The sequence below is a fragment of the Notechis scutatus genome, chromosome Z (genome assembly GCF_049901735.1).
Source record: "Notechis scutatus isolate UNSWTSFEM ecotype Mainland chromosome Z, rNotScu1.2, whole genome shotgun sequence".
Taxonomy (NCBI): Eukaryota; Metazoa; Chordata; class Lepidosauria; order Squamata; family Elapidae; genus Notechis; species Notechis scutatus.
The window spans coordinates 62,315,056-62,337,463 of NC_142025.1; the positions used below are offsets into that span (position 1 = coordinate 62,315,056).

The 22,408-nt window shown below is 38.0% G+C and overlaps 1 protein-coding gene across 6 annotated transcripts in view; it reads left to right on the forward strand.

Annotated features, from left to right (window-relative positions):
* The window catches only part of GOLGA4 (golgin A4), a 138,796-nt gene extending 118,342 nt beyond the window's left edge, over positions 1-20,454 (forward strand). For 5 of the 6 annotated variants that reach the window (XM_087945812.1, XM_087945814.1, XM_087945815.1 and 2 more), the window contains 5 exons: positions 6,860-6,935; positions 8,744-8,847; positions 15,615-15,701; positions 17,113-17,176; positions 18,170-20,454. In XM_087945812.1, the coding sequence (XP_087801938.1) occupies positions 6,860-6,935; positions 8,744-8,847; positions 15,615-15,701; positions 17,113-17,145 (300 nt within the window). In that variant the 3' untranslated portion in view covers positions 17,146-17,176; positions 18,170-20,454. The remainder of the gene's footprint in view (positions 1-6,859; positions 6,936-8,743; positions 8,848-15,614; positions 15,702-17,112; positions 17,177-18,169) is intronic. The other variant, XM_087945813.1, reaches the window with a different exon arrangement.
* The last annotated feature ends 1,954 nt before the right edge of the window (positions 20,455-22,408 follow it).

Sequence of the window (22,408 nt, forward strand, 5' to 3'; positions counted from 1 at the left end):
AGATAAGGATTTGGCTAGAAACAGCACACATAAACAGGTACATCACATGTCTCTTTCCTGCCTTCCTGACAGGATTAAATGTAGGTAAGGTGGAAAAAACAAAAGGCTGTTTCTTCCAACAACAGGTTCGCTGAACTGCTCAGAAAGTTAGCTGATCATTCGCCTGAACTGGTGCAAACTGGCTGACTCTCACCACTGTGTGTATGTATGAACGGTTATCAGCTGCAAATGCCTTCAGTAAAGCCCTCTGCAGCCGATAATAGAGCTCCGGATCAAACTGTTATTGGCTGCAAATGCCTTCCGGCAGGCATCTGAAGGCAAAATGAAGGCTGGGCAATGTGTGCAAGTGGCAGCAAATGGCCACAGAAGAAGTGGGCCAGCAGCGGGCTCCTGCTGGGTGGGGCTGTCAGCAAGGGTGGGATTCAAATTTTGTAACAACCGGTTCTGTGGGTGTGGTTGGGTGGGTGTGGCCTTGTTTGGCAGCCCCCCGTTTTTTGGGCCTTCTGGGCCTCAGGGAAGCATCCTGGGGAGGGGCGTTTTTGCTCCCAGAAGGCTTCCCTGGGGCTCGGGAAGGAAAAAAACAAAGCATGGGGGGGCACACAGCATCCCCCCTGTGCTCCATTTTGGGGCCTTCTGGGCCTCAGGGAAGCCTCCTGGGCAAAGCAGTAAGTAAGCTAGGGGAATCCTGACACAGCTGATCAAAGGAACAGCTGATCGTTGGGGGGAAATAAATAACTTAAGGAGTGACTGGGCAGGGAACAATGCAGTCAGCGATGTCGGGCGTATGCACAATGTTGCACATGAACAATAAGGACTGATTGGGCAGGGAGGGGAGGGGCGGGTGGAGAGGGGCACGGGCCCAGCCAGGGGCAGGATTTGCCGGTTCCTATTTCAAGTGTAACTTTGAAATAAAATGTAAAGTCATTTAAAGAGCCCTTCACTACATTAAACCTCCAAAGCCAAAATAAATGAGGAAGCCAGGGAGAAATGATAACGCTGGCAGTCTTGCATGAAACAATTTCTACTTTTGCTGACACCAACAGAGTTTGGAAAAGAAGTAAACGCAGATAATAGCACCAGGAGGAAAAAAAGCAGTAAGCTGTATGAACTCAGCCTAAGACAAAGTATTCTCACTTTTCACGATGGAGAAATGCAGCCCTTAAAATTTGTTTCCAAATTTCATCCCAATTCTTTTGAAAAGTACATTTTGAAGAAGGGAAACTGAAGTGGAGTTTCACACAGATTATCTCCAAGCTGCTTTTCCAAAAGGCAACTTGTGGAAGAAGACATTTCGCTTCTCCTCCAAGAAGCTTCATCAATTCATGGTGAAGTGATGAAGCTTCTTGGATGAGAAAGGAAATGTCCTTTTCTTCTTCCTCAAGGAAAAAAAAATACACCTTTGAGACAAAGGATCCCTGAGAATCTCCATAGACAGTTTCACACAGAGCTTTTCTCTGCCACCTCTTAGTTTAGGTCAGAGGTGCCCATCCATGGCAACTATAAGACTTGCAAACTGTAGGAATGTACTATAAATGCAAAGATGGTCATAAGTCACTTTTTAATGCCAATGTAACCTTGAACAATGGCTAAATATATGATTGTAAGTTGGGGACTCCCTGGATAGTATTCCTGGGGGAGTGGCCTACACAGTGATATATAAGGAGAAGAGAAAGAAATTTGCTCTTTCTGAATTCAAGAAGGGAAGAGAGGAGGAGGAGGAAGTAATGGTATAGTGGAAGAAGAACAAATGAAGCTCAGGAAGGAGGAGGAAGAATTGGAGAAGCAGAAGAAAAGGGGGGAAGGAGGAGGAAGTGGTTTAAGTGGTTGTAGAAGAAGAAGAACAGATGAAGCTCAAGAAGAAGGAGGAAAAGACGAGAGAGGAGAAGGATGAATGGAGAGGAGAAGGGAAAAAGAAAAGGGGAAGGAGAAAAAGGAAAGAGGAGGAGGAAGATGCAGAAGGAAAGAGGGGAAGGAAAGGAAGTGGAGGTGGCAGTAGAAGAAGAAGAACATGCTCAAGAACGAAGGAGGAGAGGAAGACGGAGAAGAAAATAAGAAGAAAAAAGGGTGAAGGAGGAGAAGGAAGAGGGGGTGGCGGTAGAAGAGAAAGAACTGGTGCATGCTCAAATGAGGAGGAGAAGCAAAGGAATGAAGGAGAAAAGGAAGATGGAAGGAAAGGAGGAGAGGAGGGGAAGAGGAATAAAAGGCGTGTCTCCCCTTCCCCAGCATTTTCTTCCTGCTCTCAGGGTGCCCCTCTTGAGGCTCTGCCTTGCCCTGCCTCTTAGCCTGGGCGCCCCTCCGGGTGCAAAGGCCTCCAGGCGTCCACTGGGGGCGCCCAAGAACAACGGTGGGGGGCTCACCTGGACTTTGGCGGGAGAAGCAGCGCGGAGTGGACTCCGCTCTCGGGACGCTCAAGCGAGGAACATTCGACTCCCAGCCAGCAGGGGTCGCACCACGGGCGGAACCTTCCTGCTGGCCCCGCGCGCCGGGGGAGCGCGTCCGTTACAGGAAGAGTTCCCCATAAGCACTTCCAGTCGAGCGGCGCTGGCCTAACGACCGGGTTCACCACTCTACCGCTGGCGAGTCCGCTGGTAAGGAGCCGGGATGCGGCTGCTGCAGGGCGGGCTGGGCTTCCTGCTGCGCCCGGGGATCCGTCGCGGGCCCGGACAGCCTCTCTCTCTCTTGGAACAGAACAGAATCATAACAACCGGTTCTATAGTCTGAACTGGTAGAATCCCACCGCTGGCTGTTGGTGCCATCTCTCTGAGGTCAATAATTAGAACCCTCTAAAAAGAAGGCCTGGCAGGGAAAGAAGACAAGAATGAGAGGAGGTCTTGGATTACTCAATTGGGAGTTACATTATCAGGCAGTAATATTGATGTGGATGAAATAATAGATTGTTTTGAGAAATAATAGATTGTTAACATTGGAAGGCGATGATCTTCAATTGGGGTGGCATGCATTTTTATGGTATAAGGAAAGTAAAATGCATAGATACTTTCGGAGACATTATATTCAAGATGCTTTATTATCAACATGGGAGAAAATAAGAGAACAACACTATTTGAAAGTACCAGTCTGGTTATCAACAACAGAGGCATTTGCGTATCCAAATGTTTTTAAAATTGAAAATATTGTTAAATACACTGTAATTTTAAATGAAAAGGATGAACTCAAAATAAAACAAGAACTAGATGAACAAGAGATAAAGATGACTTGGTATTCATATATGCAAATACATTCTAGATATGAAAAAGATAGTAAGATGGGTTTTTACAAAGAATTGACTGAATTAGATAAAATTTTAACGTACTGAAGAGAGGATGATTACAAAAATTTATGGGTTTTTATTAGGAGTGAAATTAGAAGAAGAACAAGTTAAAGAAATGATGATTGCTTGGGGGAAAAATTTGGATATGGGATAGATTGAATAAATGGCAGAAATTATGGGCTAGAAACTATAAATTAACAATGTCAACAGCTTATAAAGAAAATTTGTATAAGATGTTTTACAGGTGGCATTTACCACCACCACCACCCCGGCAAGAATAGCAAAGATGTTCAAGGACAAATCGGCGAACTGTTGGAAATGTCATCAGATACCTGGATCATATTACCATATGTGGTGGACATGTGCAGAAGCTAAAAAATATTGGACTAAAATACACACATGGCTGGGAAAAATGATAAAACTGCATATAGATTAAAAACCAGAGATATTTTTATTGGGGATCCTATCTGAAGGTTATAGTAAAGAAATAACATATCTGATTATTAATGGGGTTTTTTTTGAACAAATTTTTATTAATTTTTAAAAACATACAAAACATACAAAAATATAAGACATAAAAACATAAAAGATCTCTTTTCTGAAAGTTGCTTAATCCCGGGTCAAAACTCTTGGTACAGACACACATTCAAATTCATATTCATTTTACATACCATTCCATATCTTATTACATTTTCATTTTTCTATATAGCTTCTCCTTTCTTTTAAATTTTCTCAATTTTATTTTATTTATCTCCTCTCAATTCAAATCATAATATTTATTATTCTTTGTCTGTTCTATTTCCAACTATCCGTTTATCTTTCTTCTTAAAAGAAAAAAAAGAAAAACCTTCTCCTGTACACTGATTGGAGTATGACGCCTATGTCTCTTTCCCCTATATTTATAATACTTGATTTAAAGTACATAACTTACGTTGGGATTCTGTCTGGTACATTCTGACATTATACAATATCATCAAAACCAATACAAATCTATTCATTAATATTAATATTTATTCATATCTTAAACATCTAGCACATTTCTTATCAATTAGGTCACATATTTCTATGGGAGCACCTATTTGCCATATTAATTCCGCCCCCCACATCACATATTATAAATCATTATTACATTACATGTTCCCCTCTCCTTCTTCAAACCTCTCATTTCACAAATAGTTTCACTAGTATAACATGGCCTAATCATTGGTATTAACAATCATTTATATCTTTAGACATTTTACCCATTTCAATTAATTATCATACCTTTATGGGAACACATCTTATACTTTCCAAAATTATTCCCCCCCACATCACCGATCTTAAATCATTATTTCATTAAAGTACTCCCCTCTCTTAACAAAAATTTCACTGAATTATACTAAATATTTTATCACATTTTAAATTGCATATTATTTCCAGTCTTCTATAATTATTTCTAAATAAAAAAATATAAAAATGCAATCTTATGTACCCTTCTAGAATCCCTTTTCCAATAAAATCTATCCATTATCTCTAAAAAAACTTTTGTTTTTTTGCATTTTGCTCCCCACCATTAAAGCTTCTCATCCCTTCCTTTCTCCCTTGCTTCTTCTTCTCCTTATCCTCTTTACCCCTTGTCTCTCCACCTCCCTTTTATCCTGTTTTCCCCCTTTCTGTTGTTTCCTAACACGATATCCCCTTTTCACCTTATTCTTCTCTTTTTGGATTGTTTTCCCAGGTCTTAAAGTCTTCTTCTCCTTTTTCTCCACCTTCTTTTCTTCCCCAACCAAAGTCACTTGTTCTTCAAAAATGGCTTCTTCTTTATCTTGCTCATACGATTTTACATAAGCACAGACCGCCATTTCTATAAACTGAAAAAGAGTGCCAAAGACATCTTTCCCTTCTTGCTTTTCTCTTTCATATTTTTGGTGTATAAGTTCTAGTTCATCCACAACTGATGCCATTGTAGAGGGAAATTTTTTTTTCAAAACAACCACCCGAGTGCTTTTAGTCTGAGATAATTCTCATAAAATCCAAAATCATCAAACAGTCCAATCAGCTGATTCTTTTTAATACTTTCTCTTTTTCCACTTTCTCTTTTTGGGATAAAGTTTGATCACAAAGTTCTCTTTAAAATATATCTTTAGGAAGTCTTATTGCTGTTTAATAACTCTTTAAAATTAGCTCTTTAAAGTTTTAGGCAGTCTTCTCCTTATTTTCAGGTTGCTCCAATTTTTTTCCCTCTCCCTTCCCACTCACAGCCAAAAAAAATTCTTCTTTTTTTTCCCTTTGAATATTCAGAAATCCTTGCTCCTTCAATATTCATTTACCTCCAGAACAGATTCCCGGATTTCTCTTATGGTTCCACTGCTGTCACGTTAGGGAGGAGAGTGAAAGGCAAAAAAAACAACAAAAAAAACTTGCCGCTTGTATCTCTTTCTAGAAACAAAGTATCCTTAGCAACCTTCGAGGTTACAGGGCACTCTCTCTTAACTTTATCCCAGTCAGAAGCAACTTCCACAGCTCTTCCCTCTTCCTCCAGCACAAATCTTACCCGGCTGCAGGCTTCTTTGAGGCGGCCATTACTGACCGCCGCTCCACCACCTCAGGAAAAAGGGGTTATTCCGGCTGGAAGGGGTCTGCGTTACCCCAAACCTCTGTCCGGATCCCCTCTCTCTACAAGGCAGCCATAACCCCCAGACCTATTTAGATCGGGGGCACCTTGGCGGCGAGCGCGGCAGGGATCGCAGAGGCGCGAATTCCTGCCGCTACCGAAGCCGCGCAAAACCGGAAGGTTATAGTAAAGAAATAACATATCTGATTATTAATGTTTTAACTGCCTGCAGCTAGAATTGTATTTGCTCAAAAGTGGAAAAATGAGAAAATTCCGACGGAGGAGGTAATTAAGAAAATAATGGAATGTGCAGAAATGAGTAGAATAACATTAGCAATTAGAGAGCAAGAAGAAAAGGAGTATTATAAGATTTGGGATTTATTTTACCAATGACTAGATAGAAAGTAAGAAATTGAAATATATTGTAATAGTAATGATATATTATAATTGATTATTTTTGAATAAGTTATATTATGAATATAATTTAGTAAGAATTGAGAGTTGCTTTTAAAGATAGCCTGAAATTGAAAAATAATAATAATAATAATAATAATAATAATAATAATAATAATAATAATAATAATAATAATAATAATAATAATATAAAGTATAATAATGATATGGAATGTTGATTAGAATATAATATGAATGTAACGTCAAGAAAAAAGGATTGTAGATATTGTGCACATGAGATATATACCAAACCGACACATTGTGCAATTGAAAGAAAGTTGGTTTTTTTTGTCTGTTATAAAAATAAAAAACTTTAAAAAATAAATAGATAAAAAAAAGGCCCAGCCGTTTTTTCGGAAGTCAAAAGAAAATAAGACCCGAGCTTTTTTGGAGTAACGTGTGTGAATGGTTGGTGTTTGTGTGTGTGTAAAATACTGCCATGGTTGTTTTTAGGGTTTCCACCATTTCATAGTATTCTTATTCTAAACCAAGATCATTAATCTTGGTTAATGATTATTATACTTCCTGATTCACTCTATTTTTAGATTCACACACTACAAGACAAGTTGAAAAATTATGAGAAGGCTGTATATGTCACAACAGTTAAAACACCTTATGGAGGTAAGTAATTGTCTTGACACTGAAAAAAAAATTATGAGAAGGCTGTATATGTCACAACAGTTAAAACACCTTATGGAGGTAAGTAATTGTCTTGACACTGAAAAAAAAACTTAAAGAAATATTTGGAACCATAATTTAGATTGCAATTATATGCAAGTTATCTGGGAATTAAACTGAGAATAAATTATTGAGGTATTAATTGTTAAAACAATAGATGGTTTATGTAGAAGGTAATTTATATGTAGATTTTCTGTTTCAATAACAGGAAGTCATTTTAACTTTCCAATAATTTTTAATAATAATAATATAAATACTTGTAGCCCTTTTTAGCAGTAATTTTACAGTTGGCTTTTTATACAATCCCAAAAATACCAAAAGATATTAAAGAAACTTAGTAACTTATATTTAGTGGTATAAACAATTTGTAGGAATATTGCAAATAGTTATGTTGTCATAGATTTCTGAAATATGTAAATATACATAGAAATCTGCTCACTATAAGAGCAGAAACATACTTCCATTGATATTTTGTATGCAGTTAATGTATGTGCATTCCTTATTTGAGAAAATACGGTGTTATTATGTATTTGTGTTTGTTTATTAAATTTCTATGCTGCCCATCTCTCCTACAAGGTGATTCTGGGTGGCTTATAAATTATAGAAACAAGTGAAAAGATTACTATGGACCCACATTAACATTTTATTAAAAACTGCACTAAACCCACACTTTGAAGAGCCAAGAAATGGATGGGACCAATGGGGAGCATCAGGGTCCAGGCCAACCAGCAAAGCCAGATTTTTGTACCCTTCAAGAAGGCCAAATGGACGGGGCAGTTATTACCTCCTGTGGAATAGTATTCTACAGGAATGGGGCCAAAGCAGAAAAGGCTCTTCTCTTTGATCCCACCTGCTTCAATTCCTTGGAAGATGAGACCTGTAGTAAATCTCTTCTGCTGGCATGAGTGGGGCAGGCTTATCCCATCAGGGAGAGATGGCTCCTCAATATCCTGGACTTATGCCATGTATGGCTTTAAAGATAATGGCCAGCATCTTGAATTGGATCTGGAAGCAAACTGGCAACTAGTGCAGCTCGTGCAGTAATGATATATGTGCAGCCCTAGGAGCTCCCAGGTCTGTGTGCACTGCTGCATTCTGCATCAGCTGCAGGTTCAAAATATTCTTCACAGGTAGCCCATGTAGGGCATGTTGTAGTAATCCAGCCAAGAAATGACTGGGGCATGAGTGACCATGTGCAGGCTTCAGGATCCAGGTAAGAGCACAACTGGTGTACAACATGAAGTTACGCAAAGGCCTCTGAGCCACAACTGCTCTTTAAGCAGGTGGAGCCACAAGAGCTGTCTGGTCAACTTGCCCTGGCCATCTCGCCCTGGCTATCTCACTACCGGACAACTCACTATGGGCCAAGAGTTACACTAATACCAAAGAAATTGTGGAATAGAATCATTAAAGAAAGTGCAAAACGGGGGACAGAATGAAATATGAATGTCAAAAATTAAAATTATTTGTATTTATTTTAAATAATTAAATAGAATTGTTGAATTGTTCCACAGCAAGTTGTCCTGTGGCAAGTTGGCTGTGATAAGTTCTGCAGTGAGTTGGCCATGATGAATTGGCCACAGCAAGTTGGCTGGGCAAATTGTCCCATTCCCTTAAATTAGAGCCTTCCTAGATTCAAAATTACAAATTCAAAATATTTTATAAAAAGTTTACCAAAGTAATTTTTGTAATTTCTTAATAGGTTTGTAGTAACAGAGATCAGTATAAAGTCCAACTTTTCTTCTCTGCAGATGGGAATCTTTGCCATTCAGATGTGTCTGTTTTTGGTGAACCAACTGAGTTTGAGTACTTGAGGAAGGTGGTTTTCGAATATATGATGGGTCGTGAAACAAAGGTATACATATTTAAAAGCATTTGAGTGATGATGCCAATAGTTCTGATAATGGTTGCAATATTATGATGCCATCACAAAAGGAGCCCAAAAATGACAAATTTGGATAGAGGAAGGATGATGGGCAGAATGAACTTTCCAACAAGCCATAGGAAGGAGATACATGTTCTATCCAATGGTTTCTGAGAGCTTTTGGTAAAATTATCGTATTTAAGTAGTCTACAACATTATTTAATGTATTAATTACTACATAAAACCCTTATAAAAGCTGTAAAAATAAGCAGTTAAGATAAACCTGGCCCAATAGCAAAATAGTAATCTGTCAGGCTTCCAAGTAATAAATCCATTGCAAGCAAGAACTCTGAGGCAGGTGAATTCCTCAAAGAATAGCTTTATTGGAAATATATTGGCGCATACCTAGTGAAAACCAACTCTGAGGGGCCTCTTGCTTTTCACCAAATTAAAAGTAAACGTTTTTCTCCCAACCCTAAACAATCAGTCACATGGCTCAATAACTGCAGCGTCCGCTGCTCTGGTGACATCACTCCTCCTTCCTTTGGCCAGGTGTGAGAATGTCCTTGATTCCCAGGAGAAAGTCTTGAGAAAGTATTTTATTTTGACTATAGAAGCCCAGCTATCTCTAATCCCTCTCCCTATCCCTTGCTCCAGTGTGGTAACACTGAAGCTCCAAGATAGGTTTGCCGAGGTCAGCTTCAGTATTGACATAGTCATTGCAATTTCTTGAAGTGAAACAATAAGTACAGTGCAGTGGGATTTGCAAGAAACTACAGTGATACCAAACTGACATAGGTGGTGGTATCCCACAAATGCTGAATTAGATACTATATCACAAAATAAATAAATGATGGTATTTGTATGAAGTATGCAAGTCACAGTATTTGTGTAATGTCATATGTGTGATCATTCCTTGTTGTGGTCCTCTGGCACCCTGGGAGACAGCAGCAGAGTCAGACAGTGGGGAGGAACATGGACCAGTCCGGGAGTCTGGGGAGGACTCGGACCAGGATCCTGCATCCGATACAGAAATGGAGCCAGGGCCATCTGGGAATTATGTGCTGACTCTGGAGCCTCCAGAATCTGGGGAGGAGCAAGGGGAGCCTGTTCCCAGTGTGTGCATGCGCAGAGCTGCCAGAAGACAAGAACAGTTAAGACAAAAGAGGAGACTCGGGAGTAAGGCTTGGAGGTAATTGGCCCTCCCATAAGACATAAAGGAGGAGCAAAGGGACAGGAACCTTTTCAGGAAGCAACTTTGTTCGTACTGGTTGGTTTGAAAGCTCTGTTGAATTTGTGCTCCGGTTGGCCTTGTATTGGAATTGGAAATTTAGTCGTTGGCAGCATTTCAAGGAAGATAAAGGTGTGTGCTTATCAGACTTGTCCTGAAGGACTTTGGCAGACTTCCATGGGACTATTACAAACTGTTTTGAGACTCATTATGGGCTGTGAATGACTAAAATTCACAACTGTTGAAATAAAACAAAGGTTTTGGGACTAACATATGTTTATTGGTGTGTCAATAAGCCTTGGTCAGAACATTCCTCACCCCAGCCTCTATGCAGACACCCTTGGAAAGACTATAAACCATAGCTTAATTGCTATAGTAGCCATAATTTTGATCAATGCTTAAGGGCAACCCTAGGAACAACACATTCTTGTAATCAAGGGATAGTTTTATTACTATGTTTAAAGTAAAGCTGTCCTTGGATAGTTGCCAGACCGAGAGCTTCCAGTCGCAATGGTGTAAAAGGAAATACATGACATGGAGTCTCTGTGAGGCACAAACTCAGATAAGCATATCTTCACAATAGTAAAGGAACTAATTGTCTCTTGTAATACTCCTCCCCCTTTGCTCCTATTTATTCCCTGTGGGAGGAGCCATTCAGAGTCCACTTGTGCCTTTCCTTCCAAGTCAACCCCTGTTCCTTAGTTGTTCCCTTCTCCTGACAGTTCTACGCATGTACGCATCTGGAACAGGCTCCAGCTGTTCATCTTTCCCACTTATCTCCAACTCAAAAAGCAGCTGATAAATGTCAGACGGCCCTGGCCACCTCTCTGCCTCTGAAGCAGAGCACCCATCAGAGCCTTCCCCAGACTCCAGGAGTGGCCCAAGTTCCTCCCCAACCTCCTCACTGTCCAAGTCAGTCACCAGCTCTGCTGGCAGCTGGCAGGCCACAACAATAAGTGGACCCATAGATTTTCCTTCACCCAACATGGTTTTGATCACTTAAGGCTTTCACACCATACTTTTTTAATAGACAAAAAGCCTTAGATTTCCTTATATCAAAGCTATATTCCCTGCTGTCATTGACAATATTTGTTTATTTTACTTACTTGCTGCTCATCTCCTGTTAAAAAGGAGTGGAGAGCTGTTCAGGTAATTCCCCATTATGAGAATGAGCGCACACAGGGAGATGTAGTGAGAGTGATGAAGAATAACACACAACTAGCACACAGATACACTGTATAGTAAAATGTAAGTTTTTACTTTCAGTAAAACGGTTAAGCAAAGTTCAACACAGTCCAAGTCATTCACGGTTAAAGCAGTCAGTTTTCAGTCCAGGGATAATCCAAATAACAAAGTCCAGTATCAAAAACAGTTCAGTAACAGACTTACATCAACGATCAGTAACAGTCATTAGGAGGACTTGCTTATTGCGCAGCTGTAGCTTCTTATCTGAGCAGGCCAAGGTCAACCACCCTGGTGAGTCAGATGTCTGAAACACCACCTGAAGATGCCCCACATGACATTATACACACACCTCAGATTGGATGGCCAGTTTGAGCTATCGAGGGTGGGAATGCCATAACTTTGTATATGTGATTTTCACGCCTAATGCCTCAGATCTTGAATTCTTTTGATGCTACCACTTTGATTTCCAGTAAAAGTTCTTTTCTCTATAACAATGGAGTCTAAGGTTTTCTTTCTTGGATTTTGATTGGAGCCTCACTTGATAGTATTCAAGATCTCAGTTTATCAGCCCACCCGGAGATTTAAAATTTTATCTTCCGAGGGGGTCTGAAAAACAATTCTAATTCAGCCAGCGACCAGAAAGATTTGGGAGCTGCTGGAAATACAACTTCTCTGCATCTTGATGCTGAAGGGGAGGCCGAGCTGCTGGCAGGGTTACAGATCAGAGAGAAACTGGTGGTCCGATCCAAATGGTCTTTGGGAGTCGGATGGAAAGTCCCAGAGGAAAAACCCCCAGGGTGACAACTACTAGACGCTGCCAGGGAGAGGATGCTTGGCAGGAGGAACAAAGAAGGAATTTTCTGCTAGCACATGCTTACATCTCTTAAATGAGGCTATGGACGGATGCAAATTCAACGAAAGGTATGAATTGCTGACCCAGGAAGAAACTGGAAGAGAGAGGAGGGAGAAGGAAGCAATGAGAGCCCAGCCAGCCATCCCCATAAATCAGCCCAGGCCAGTTCAAACGGCAACTGCTGCCCAAGCCCTCCCCCTTCCCGGCGGGGGGAGCAGTTCCACGGAGGTGTTGAATTCCAAGGGTTCCTCTGCTGGAAGTAAAATACGGAGGGGATCCAAAAGAGTTAGGATTCTTTCTAGCCCAAGTTTGGAACCATATGGAGGAATATGGTGATGATTTTGCATCAGAGGCAGCAAAAGTGAGATGTGTCACCAGAGCTTTAGAGGGAACTGCTTTGAAATGGATGGTGACACTGCATAATGATAATGCCCTCAATTGATGAACTATGACCTGTTCATGGCAGCATTACACACCCAATTTGAAGATCCACTGGCTGAACATAAGGCTAGCATTAGGATGAAAACGATAAATCAGGGGTGGAGGTCTGTGGCCGAATACACCTAGGAATTTAGAGAGCTGGCATGCTATATTCGAGGTTGATCCCAAGGAGCCCTGATAGACGCTTTCAAGGATGGGCTGAATGAAGATGTTTATCAAAGCTGTATCTCCAGAAGAGTCCCTAGGGATCTGCAACTCTGGTACATGTTAGCAGCAGATGTGGAAATCGATTTGACCAGAAACAGATGCAGGGGTGGTCCTGGCTGGAGCAAGCCATCTCCTGCAAACCCTTGAGAGGCCCCCAAACCTCAAAAGGGTGGATCAGCTATGAAACCCAAAACCACAGTGTGCTTCCAATGTGGAAAGAAAGGTTACCAGGCTGCCGATTGCCTTGCTAAGTTGGAGCCAAAAGGGTGCCGGCAGAAGGAAGAAAATTTGAAAAAGCCCCAGCCAAGCCATGCGAAACTGCAATGAAGGCGGAGGAGGTTGTAGTGTTCACCCCTCCAAAAGGAGAGGGGCTGGGAACTCTGATCCCTTCTGGCGAAAATGAATCAGATTGCGATGATGATCCCAAAGGACCCCATGACCATCCCAGTGAGATTAAGGGTGCCGACCTCTGGCACCCAGGCAAGATGTTGGCTTTGCTAGATTCTGGGTGTACTAGATGTGTAATTAGCTCAGAAGTCGTGGAGAAACTGGGATTAAGACTAAGAACTTTAAAAACTCCCATAGCCTTTCCAAATGGATGGATCAGTAGCTGGGGGTGGCCCTGTACATTTCCTAACTGAACCAACCATAACCAGAAATGTTGATGGGAAGGCATTGAGAGACTTTATGTTTTATTGTTGCCCCTGGGATGAAGCGCCCATTATTACTTGGCTTGCCCTGGCTTAGGAAATGGAATCCCCAAGTGGATTGGAGGAAAGGGCTACCGCACCCATGCACTGATAAGCCACCAGAAGGGATGGCACAGTCTCTAAAAAAGCCCCAGAAGTCCATGGAGTTGATGTCAATGGGCAGTGAAAGTATTGTGGGGGAGGAAAAATCCCTGAAGAGTACTGGGACTTAAGGGAGATCTTTAGTAAGAAAGGATCAGATGCGTTCCCCCCTTATCACCCCACAGATTGCAGCATTGAAATTCTGCCATGGGTGAAACTCCCTAAGCCTAAATTGTATTTGATGACACTGCAGGAGTTAGAAGAATTACAGTTGTTTATCGATAAGAACCTTGAGAGAGGTTTCATCCAGCCTGCTGGGCCTCGAGTGGCAGCCCCAGTGCTGTTTTGAGAAAAGAAAGATGGCTCTCTTCGCTTGTGTGTGGATTACCATAATCTTAACGGAATTTGCATAGAAAACATGTATCCACTCTCCTTAATGAAGGACATGTTGGCCCATCTTGCCAAAGTAAAATTTTCACTAAGCTTGATTTGAGAGAAGCATACTACTGAGTTCGAATTAAGGAGGGAGATGAATGGAAAACTGCATTTAATCGCCCTTTGGGATGTTTCCTATTCAACATTCTCTCTTTCGGTTTGCAAGGGGGCCACTTGATAAAAAGTGGATGAAAATTGTTCAAGCAGTTAGAATCAAGCAATGTTTTTTTTGAAGATGGGGCAAATCAGGACCTCCTTAAAAGCTTCCATGCATGTCTAGTCCTGCAGTGAAGAATTTATCTCTCCCTGAGCCCACCTGGCAGTTATCATCCTAGCAGCTTTTACAAACCAACGCAGGATAGGGATCTATTTGACAGGTGGTTGCACTGACAGCATTGAGGGCATGTCTGCTTCAACTGGTCAACAGGATCAAATTGTTCTCAGATAATTGGCAAGATCTTTCCCCAGGCATCTCACATGGCCCTGCACCACAGTTAGGTTCCAACTGGGAATGAATTTGAGTGACTTTGTTTGCCAGGTGTTGAGCAAATTTCTCTGCATATGTTTTAAACATATATTTAACCATATATGCAAGCTGGATTTTATCCCAAATATGTTTATACTAGTTTATGCAAACTAGGATCTTTAATCGTGATACAATCTTGCAAAACAATCCTCTTTCATTTCTCCAATCTAAGGCTTATGTACAGTATATTGTCAGATAACACTGAAACAGTGCAATAGATAAAATAACAGATCACCTACTACTATAAATATGAACATTTATAGGACAATATTATTGAATCAGGGATGGGATCCCACCGGTATAACTGCTGGTTCTGTCGCTCTGCGTCACGCGCGCATGTGTGAGTCGCACGAGTGCAATTTATGACCTGCTGAGCTGCCTGGACAGCTGAGCAGTGCTGCGTGCAAGTGCACAGCAGTTGGAAAAGCCCTTTTTTCCTGCTTTTTCAACCGCAGCTGTGTCGCACAAAGCAGCTGTGGTTGAAAAAGCAGGAAATAAAGGTCAGAGAAGAGCCCGGGGGTGGGTGGGCCAAAACAGCAGCAGACATAGAACCGGTTCTATGTATGCTCTCTGTTTGCTGCTTTTCAGAGAAACTGGTTCTACAGAAGTGGACAGAACCGGTAGAATCCCACCCCTGTATTGAATATAATCCAACAATGTATCTGAAAATCTATATTAATTTGGAAGGTAATTCCAGGATTATGGAAGGAAAGATTTTGAACAATATGTAAATAAATGTAGGCTAAACATCCTCTTTTAAGTGATTGAATTTCTATTGTTTTTAATTTAGTAGAAGAGAAAATGCATTGTCAATAAATTATTCTGTCTTCTTGACCCCTACCACTTCTTTTCATGCAGACTGGATATCAGTATGGAATGTGTAATTTAAATTGTTGATCTTAAGTAAATATTCCCTTGATTCATTCACACACAAAAATTATATTACAAATTATCATGGGATAAGAAACAAATACATGCTTCTATTTTTTTTAGCCATGCTTCCATTAACATTCCTAAGAATATTGCATAAGATTTCATAAACAAATAGACTTGAGTGTTTGAACACTATTTCCTTTGTTTATGTTTTAGACAATGGCAAAGGTTATAACTTCAGTGCTGAAATTTCCTCCTGAACAAACTCAGAAGATCTTAGAACGAGAAAATGCTCGGACACTGGTAAGTATTGATAAGAAGTTTTGAAGCATAGGTAATAGCAGAGTCAGAATTTTTATCGTAAGTTATTGTGGACAAGCAGAGACTATGTAACCTCCCAAGATTTTATGATAGTTTTTGCAACAGTTGTAAAGTGAGTCACCACAGTTTTTAAGCAAATCAGTTGTTGTTAAGTGAATCCAGCATATCCAGTGGGATTATTATTTTTTTGCTGGAAAACAGGAAAAATGCCAGAAACAGGCAAAAAGGGTTGCAAATCATGTTCATGTGACCACAGAATGCTGCAACTGGGCATAAATGTTAGCAGTTTGCTAAGCACCCAAATATTAGCATGTGTCTGTGGCAATATGAATATGATGATAAAAATATGTGATGTCTATGTCAGCATTTATGTATTTGATATGTAGTTAAACAGGAAGGCCAAGGAAATCTATGCAACATAAATGTGAAGACAATTGGAAGAAACAAATTTTATGAAAATGTTTTAACTTGTACTACATGAACATCTTATATTTCATTCCCATGTGTTCCATATTTTCTTACTTTTTTAGATGTTTTTAAACAAATTGAAATGAATTATATAGTTGTCTTATTCTGCATAAAAGTATCGGTTATTTGTCAACTGCAAAGGTGAAATCAGATCTTGACATCTTGATGTCTATTTAATAAAGAGAAAGTAGTCTATGAGTTGTATTCTTTATTCATTTATTTATTAAATTTGCCTATCTCATTCTCAAGCAACTCTAATTGGCTTAAAGCATCGTTAGATAATTAGACCATTAAAAACACTGAGTTTTAAACATTTATGGACATAGCTATTAAGTTATCTGATCGTTATACAGAAGTCATTTGCCACTATTTCTTCATAGATATGTTTCAACTTCCCAGACTATTCTACAGTCCCCATTTTCCCACTTCCACACTAATAATCTTGTGATTTCCTTTTTATTCCAAACATTTGTGAACCATTGGTCTTCATCCTTTTTAATTTTCCATTTGAATGTTAGATGAGTTAGTAGGAGTACAGTATTGGACCCAACATTTCATTTTGAATTAATCCAAAATGGATTATTTATTTAGAAAAAGCAAAACTTTTATTTTATGATCTCATTTCTATATTAGCAAACCTTCCAAGAATTGTTGAGCACAACAAAGAGATCAAAATTACTGTCAAGTATTCTAATCTAGAAAGATTGTGCAGATGTAAATACAACACCAATGTGTTATACAAAACAGCTTTCAAAATTAAGTATCTTTAATTACCTGGAATTAACCTCAGCAGAATGCTGAATATTAAGAGTAGTGTTTGTTTTGACCAATATCCATAGCTAAAAATAAACATACTCTTTCTGTAGTCACATCTGCTTCGATTAACACACTAACCCAATAAGCTGTTCTTCTCCTGGCTTTATAGTTCACTTCATCTCCAGTGGTATCTTCTGAATAAATCATCAATCAGTGCTTTAGTTAGTACATTGGTGAGTGTTACATAATTATTTGTTTTTCCTTTTCTTTCACTAAAACAGTAGTAACTTCTTCATGATCATTCTTAAGTATTTTTATTGTCTAAAATAATTTTCCTAACAAGCTTTAATTCCTTCTTTATACCAGTGGAATTTGTACATACCTGCAGCCCTAATAAATGAAAATGGCACTAATTAACTAGAAGCCATTGCCATTTACAGTCACAATTTAAAAAGCAGAAAGGCAGTGATACTAAACTTAAACAAATTATACCTATAGGAAAAGTATACTGAATTATTTTACAACATGAAAGCTATAATTTTAAAATTATGAATAACTTTAAACTATTATAGAAATCCAGTTTGCTGTAGTGATTAAGGCACCAGGTTAAATCTAGAAGACTTGAGTTACAGTCCTGCCTTAGATATAAAGGCAGCTGGGTGACCTGCCAGTCATTTTCTCTAAGTGCTATGAAGGACACAGTGACAAGCCTGAAATCCTGCCAAGAAAACTTCAGGAACTTGTCCACACAGTTGTCAAAAATCAACACTGTCTAGAAGCTGGTACCAGCACCATCACATTTCCACACACAAAAGCTATTAAAACAAATGTCCCAATTCATACTAAACTTCAGAGGGGCATAAAGCGCAAAAAGAAAATACAGTCAGTTATAGGTTGTATGTCACTTATGGTACATTCCTGGTGATAGACACCTCCCTACCTTGCAATGTGTTGTCTGTTACCAAACCAAGTTGTCTGCTGTCTTTTCACTGTGTTATTATGACTGTTCCATTCATATGCTGTCTCCCTTAACTCCTACTGCCACTCTGAAAAATAACTGATTTGTCAACATGTTTAGGGGCACTGATGATTAAGATTACAGTATTTGTCTTATAATTAGTTAGCTATATACTTACAAATATTTTCATGCCATGTATTCTCATAATTTATAATATTTCTTATCTGTTTCTTCCCCTTTCCCCCTTTTCTCTCCAATTCTTTCCTAGCTCTGGATTTGATCCTCATGATGAAGAATTTGCAATGTATGCACTTTGCAACAGATTACACAGCTTTGAAATCAGATCAGATCCTCAAATTAGTTCTTTGAAAAATGGAGCAGATAGAATAGTTATTCAGGTTCCACCTACAAATACAGCAAAGGATAGATTGACAATTGGGATTATGAATATGGTTAATTTTTTGCCTTTAAGAAAGATTGTTCATCAAGTGCTATGTGCTTTATTTGGATACAATTTTCAGTTTAGCTTTATAGTTTTTTAAAAGGAATCAAAGTATTTTCCTTCAATAGAGCTTTCACAAAAATGAATGATTCTAGTTATTTTATTGTGGGTTTTGTTTCATATGTTACATATTGTCTGAAATAATTTTGCAATACATTCTGAATTGGGGGTTGGCTAGCTATTTTCCTTCTATTGATTGTTTATTAAAGGCCATTATTTTTAAGCTTTTGCTCAGAATGAATCCAGATTGCAAGACTTCATTTATTAATATATAGCTTTTGTACTATATTTTGGGAGAAATAAATTTACACTTCTATAATTTATAAATAGGTACTATTTTCGTGTATCATAAGTTGATTGATGATTGTTGACAACACTAATATTGCAGAGCTGGAAGAAAATAAAACTTTATTTACCATACAGTGTTGCAGCCTGATGTCCTTTTCAAAAATCAGGGCTTGATGCTAATTGATTTGATCATGTGCAAAGGGATAAGATTTTATTTTTAATGTATATAATGAGAATGATGCTTTTTGTAAACATAGATATGAACAACACCATTCTTTGGCTGACCCACAATAGATGCATAATAGAATGCATTAAAGTAGGATATTAGTTAGGTTGGGGCAATTATTTGATCATTGGATAGTTACTGAATTGAATATCAATCATTGATGTTTGCTATGAGTATTTCTCAGACCATACGGGGAATATTTCTCAGATTGTAGGAAATAAAACAAGCCATCCCTCAATTCCTCTTCAGAATTGTAATTCTGAACTTGGATCTTGAATTGCACAGCACAAAATATTTCTTAGGTTGAAGAAATATCGGTCTCTGAAACTTGCTACATATCTTCACATTAACTGATATTTTAAGTGCATTTTCAGTTTAGCTTTTAACTTGTTGCTTTATTTAGATTTCTCCTCCTTCTGTTCCTATCCTCTCCACGTTGGCACACAAAAATAATATTAAATATTATTAAATTATTTTAATAATAATTACAGGGAAGCTGTATACAAACTACACAATACTGATGCAATATAAAAAGTGAATGCAGAAGATTTAAAACTTTGATGTTATATATGCTGACAATATCAAGAACACCCAACGCACAAAAATGGAACGGTACTTGATTCCCACAATGGACGAATGGCCGCAAAAGCAGAGATGGCTAAATTGACTGCTTTGATTAAAGAAAAGAATACAATTAGTTTTGTTTCTACTTGGAAACTACTTGTGGACTTTGTAATTGAGATAAAAAAAATGAAACTTTGATTTTGTGATTAAATAGTTTGTGTTATGAAAATGAAATGTATATATTATTATGCAAAAGTAAAACAAATGAGGTATCCGTTTTTTGAAAGGCAAAAAAAATGAACTTGGCCATTTGATGATGCTCCGTGAAATCCTTCCTCTATTCATTTTCTTTCCTAGAAAATAATTTAGTGAAACACATTTATAAACAATTTACACTGAAATGTCTTCAAAATAAGTCCTTAGGGTGTTCCTTCACAGGTCTTACTTTCCTTTTTTCTTTTTTTAAATAAACTTTATTCAATTTTCAAATAGTTTAAAAACATAAAAGTATATACACAGTTATACCAATGTCAAAGACATCATTTACATTTTGTAATCTCATTTCTATACATAGTATCTTATACATTACAATTATATATTATTTTCCTTATTCTTATTCCATATTCATTTCGCTTATTTCATCATATACTTCCCATTTATTCTACATTCAATGTATTTCCTATTTTTTATTTAATTACAGCATTATTTTTTGTCCTATTCTTAAACCATGCATACCAGACGTCCCAGACTGTATAGTATATCGATTCATCCTTATCTTTTAGTTTAGGGTCAGCCTGCCCATTTCTGTGCAGTCTAATATTTTTTTTATAACTGCTCCCTCTGGTGGTATATTTCCCTGTTTCCAAAATTGTGCATATGAGATCCTAGCAGCATGTGCAGCTTAATATACCTATCGGTTTTACTGTATTTCCCTTTTATTATACCCAGTAAAAATAAATCTGATTGAAGTTCAGTTTATTGTTTTATTATTTCTTCTAGTCATATTTGAATCATGCTCCAATAGTTTTTAACTTCTGGGCAAGTCCACCACATATGAAAATATGTACTCCTTTCTTTCTTGCACTTCCAGCATTCTGGGTTTTGATTTATAAACATTTTAGCCAACCTGGTGGAGGGTAAGTGCCACCTATAAACATTTTGTACATGTTTTCTCTATGCTATAGACAATGTTAGTTTATAATTTGTCCCCCACATTTTTCCCAGTGTTCCAATTATATGTTATGTCCCACATTTTTCACCCAGGCTACCATTCTTTCCTTAACTACCTCTTCTTCCATTTTAAAATTTAAAAGATAATTGTATAGTTTAGATATCTTCTTTTTCCGGTTCCTTGTAAAATTTTATCTAATTGTTGCTTATCCAAATAAAATCCATATTCTTCTTTTTTTATACCTTGCCTGTACTTGCATATATGGCCACCAGTCTATATCTATATTTGTTGTTGTAATTCCTATATAGTTTTTAATCTTCCTTGTTCATCTAGCAAATCTTTATAATTCCTCTTTTTTGCCAATTCCATTGCATTCGGATATATTAATGCCTCCATCGTCGACAGCCAGTATGGTTATTTTAACATAGTGGTTCTTTTTAATTTTATTCCATAGTTGAATAAGAGAAATGGGTGGCTTTCCAGATTGGGAAATGTACTACCAGGTGGCAGCTATGTTATGGATAAAAAGATTGGATTAATTTGGAAAATAAAAGAATATTATTAATAGAAGGACATGATTTGCAGAGAGGGTGGCATAGTTTTTTATGGGACAGAAAAAATAAACATGCCTACTTCCAGAGGCACCAAATTAGAGACGCACTTATTCAAGTAGGGAATAAAATTAAAAAGAACCACTACATTAAAATAACCATGCTGGCTGTTGATGATGGAAGCATTAATGTATCCGAATGCAATGGAATTGGCAAAAAAGAGGAACTATAAAGATTTGCTGGATGAACAAGGAAGGTTTAAAACTATACAGGAGTTACAACAACAAATATAGATATAGACTGGTGGCCATATATGCAACTACAGGCAAGGTATAAAAAAGATAAAGAAGAATACGGATTTTATTTGGATAGGCAACAATTAAATAAAATTTTACAAGGAACCTGGTAGTACATTTCCCAATCTGGAAACCCAGCCCTTTCTCTCCTATCCTGCAGCAATTTCATTTTAATTCTAGGTTTTTTTTCAACCCAGACAAATTTAATTATTGTTTTATCCAATTCCCCAAAGAATTTTTTATCTAATTTTACCAGTGCTATTTGGAATAGATATAATATTTTTGGTAATATAGACACTTTAACTGCCGCAATTCTTCCCATTAATGAAATTTGAAGCTTCCCCCATATTTCCAATTCCTTTTTTATTTGTAACATTAATTTATTATAGTTATTTTGTTTAATTGATGAACACCTTGATGTTAGCCAAATACCAAGGTATTTTACTTTTTTTAACAATTTGCATTACCAGTTTTCCTTCTAATTCCTTTTTTAATTGCTTATCCGTCATGTTTTTAGTTAATACCTTTGTTTTATTTTTGTTTATTTTAAGTCCCGCAACAACGAAATTCTTCAATTTCTTTTATTAAGATCATTCCGGTTTCCTCCAGTTCCTCTAAAAAAATACTATATCATCAGCAAATGCTTGTACTTGATATTCCTCTTTTCTAATTGTAACCCCTTTAATTTCTTTATTTCTTCTAATGTTCATCAGTAAATTTTCTTGTGTGAGGATAAAGAGTAGGGGTGACAATGGACATCCTTGTCTTACTCCTTTATTTATCTTAAATATTTATGTTTTGTCTCCATTTAATAACACGCTGGCAATCTGAGTCAAATAAATTGCTGAAGTCATCCTAATAAATTTGTCACCAAAGTCTATATCTTTTAATTGTTTTATAATAAACTGC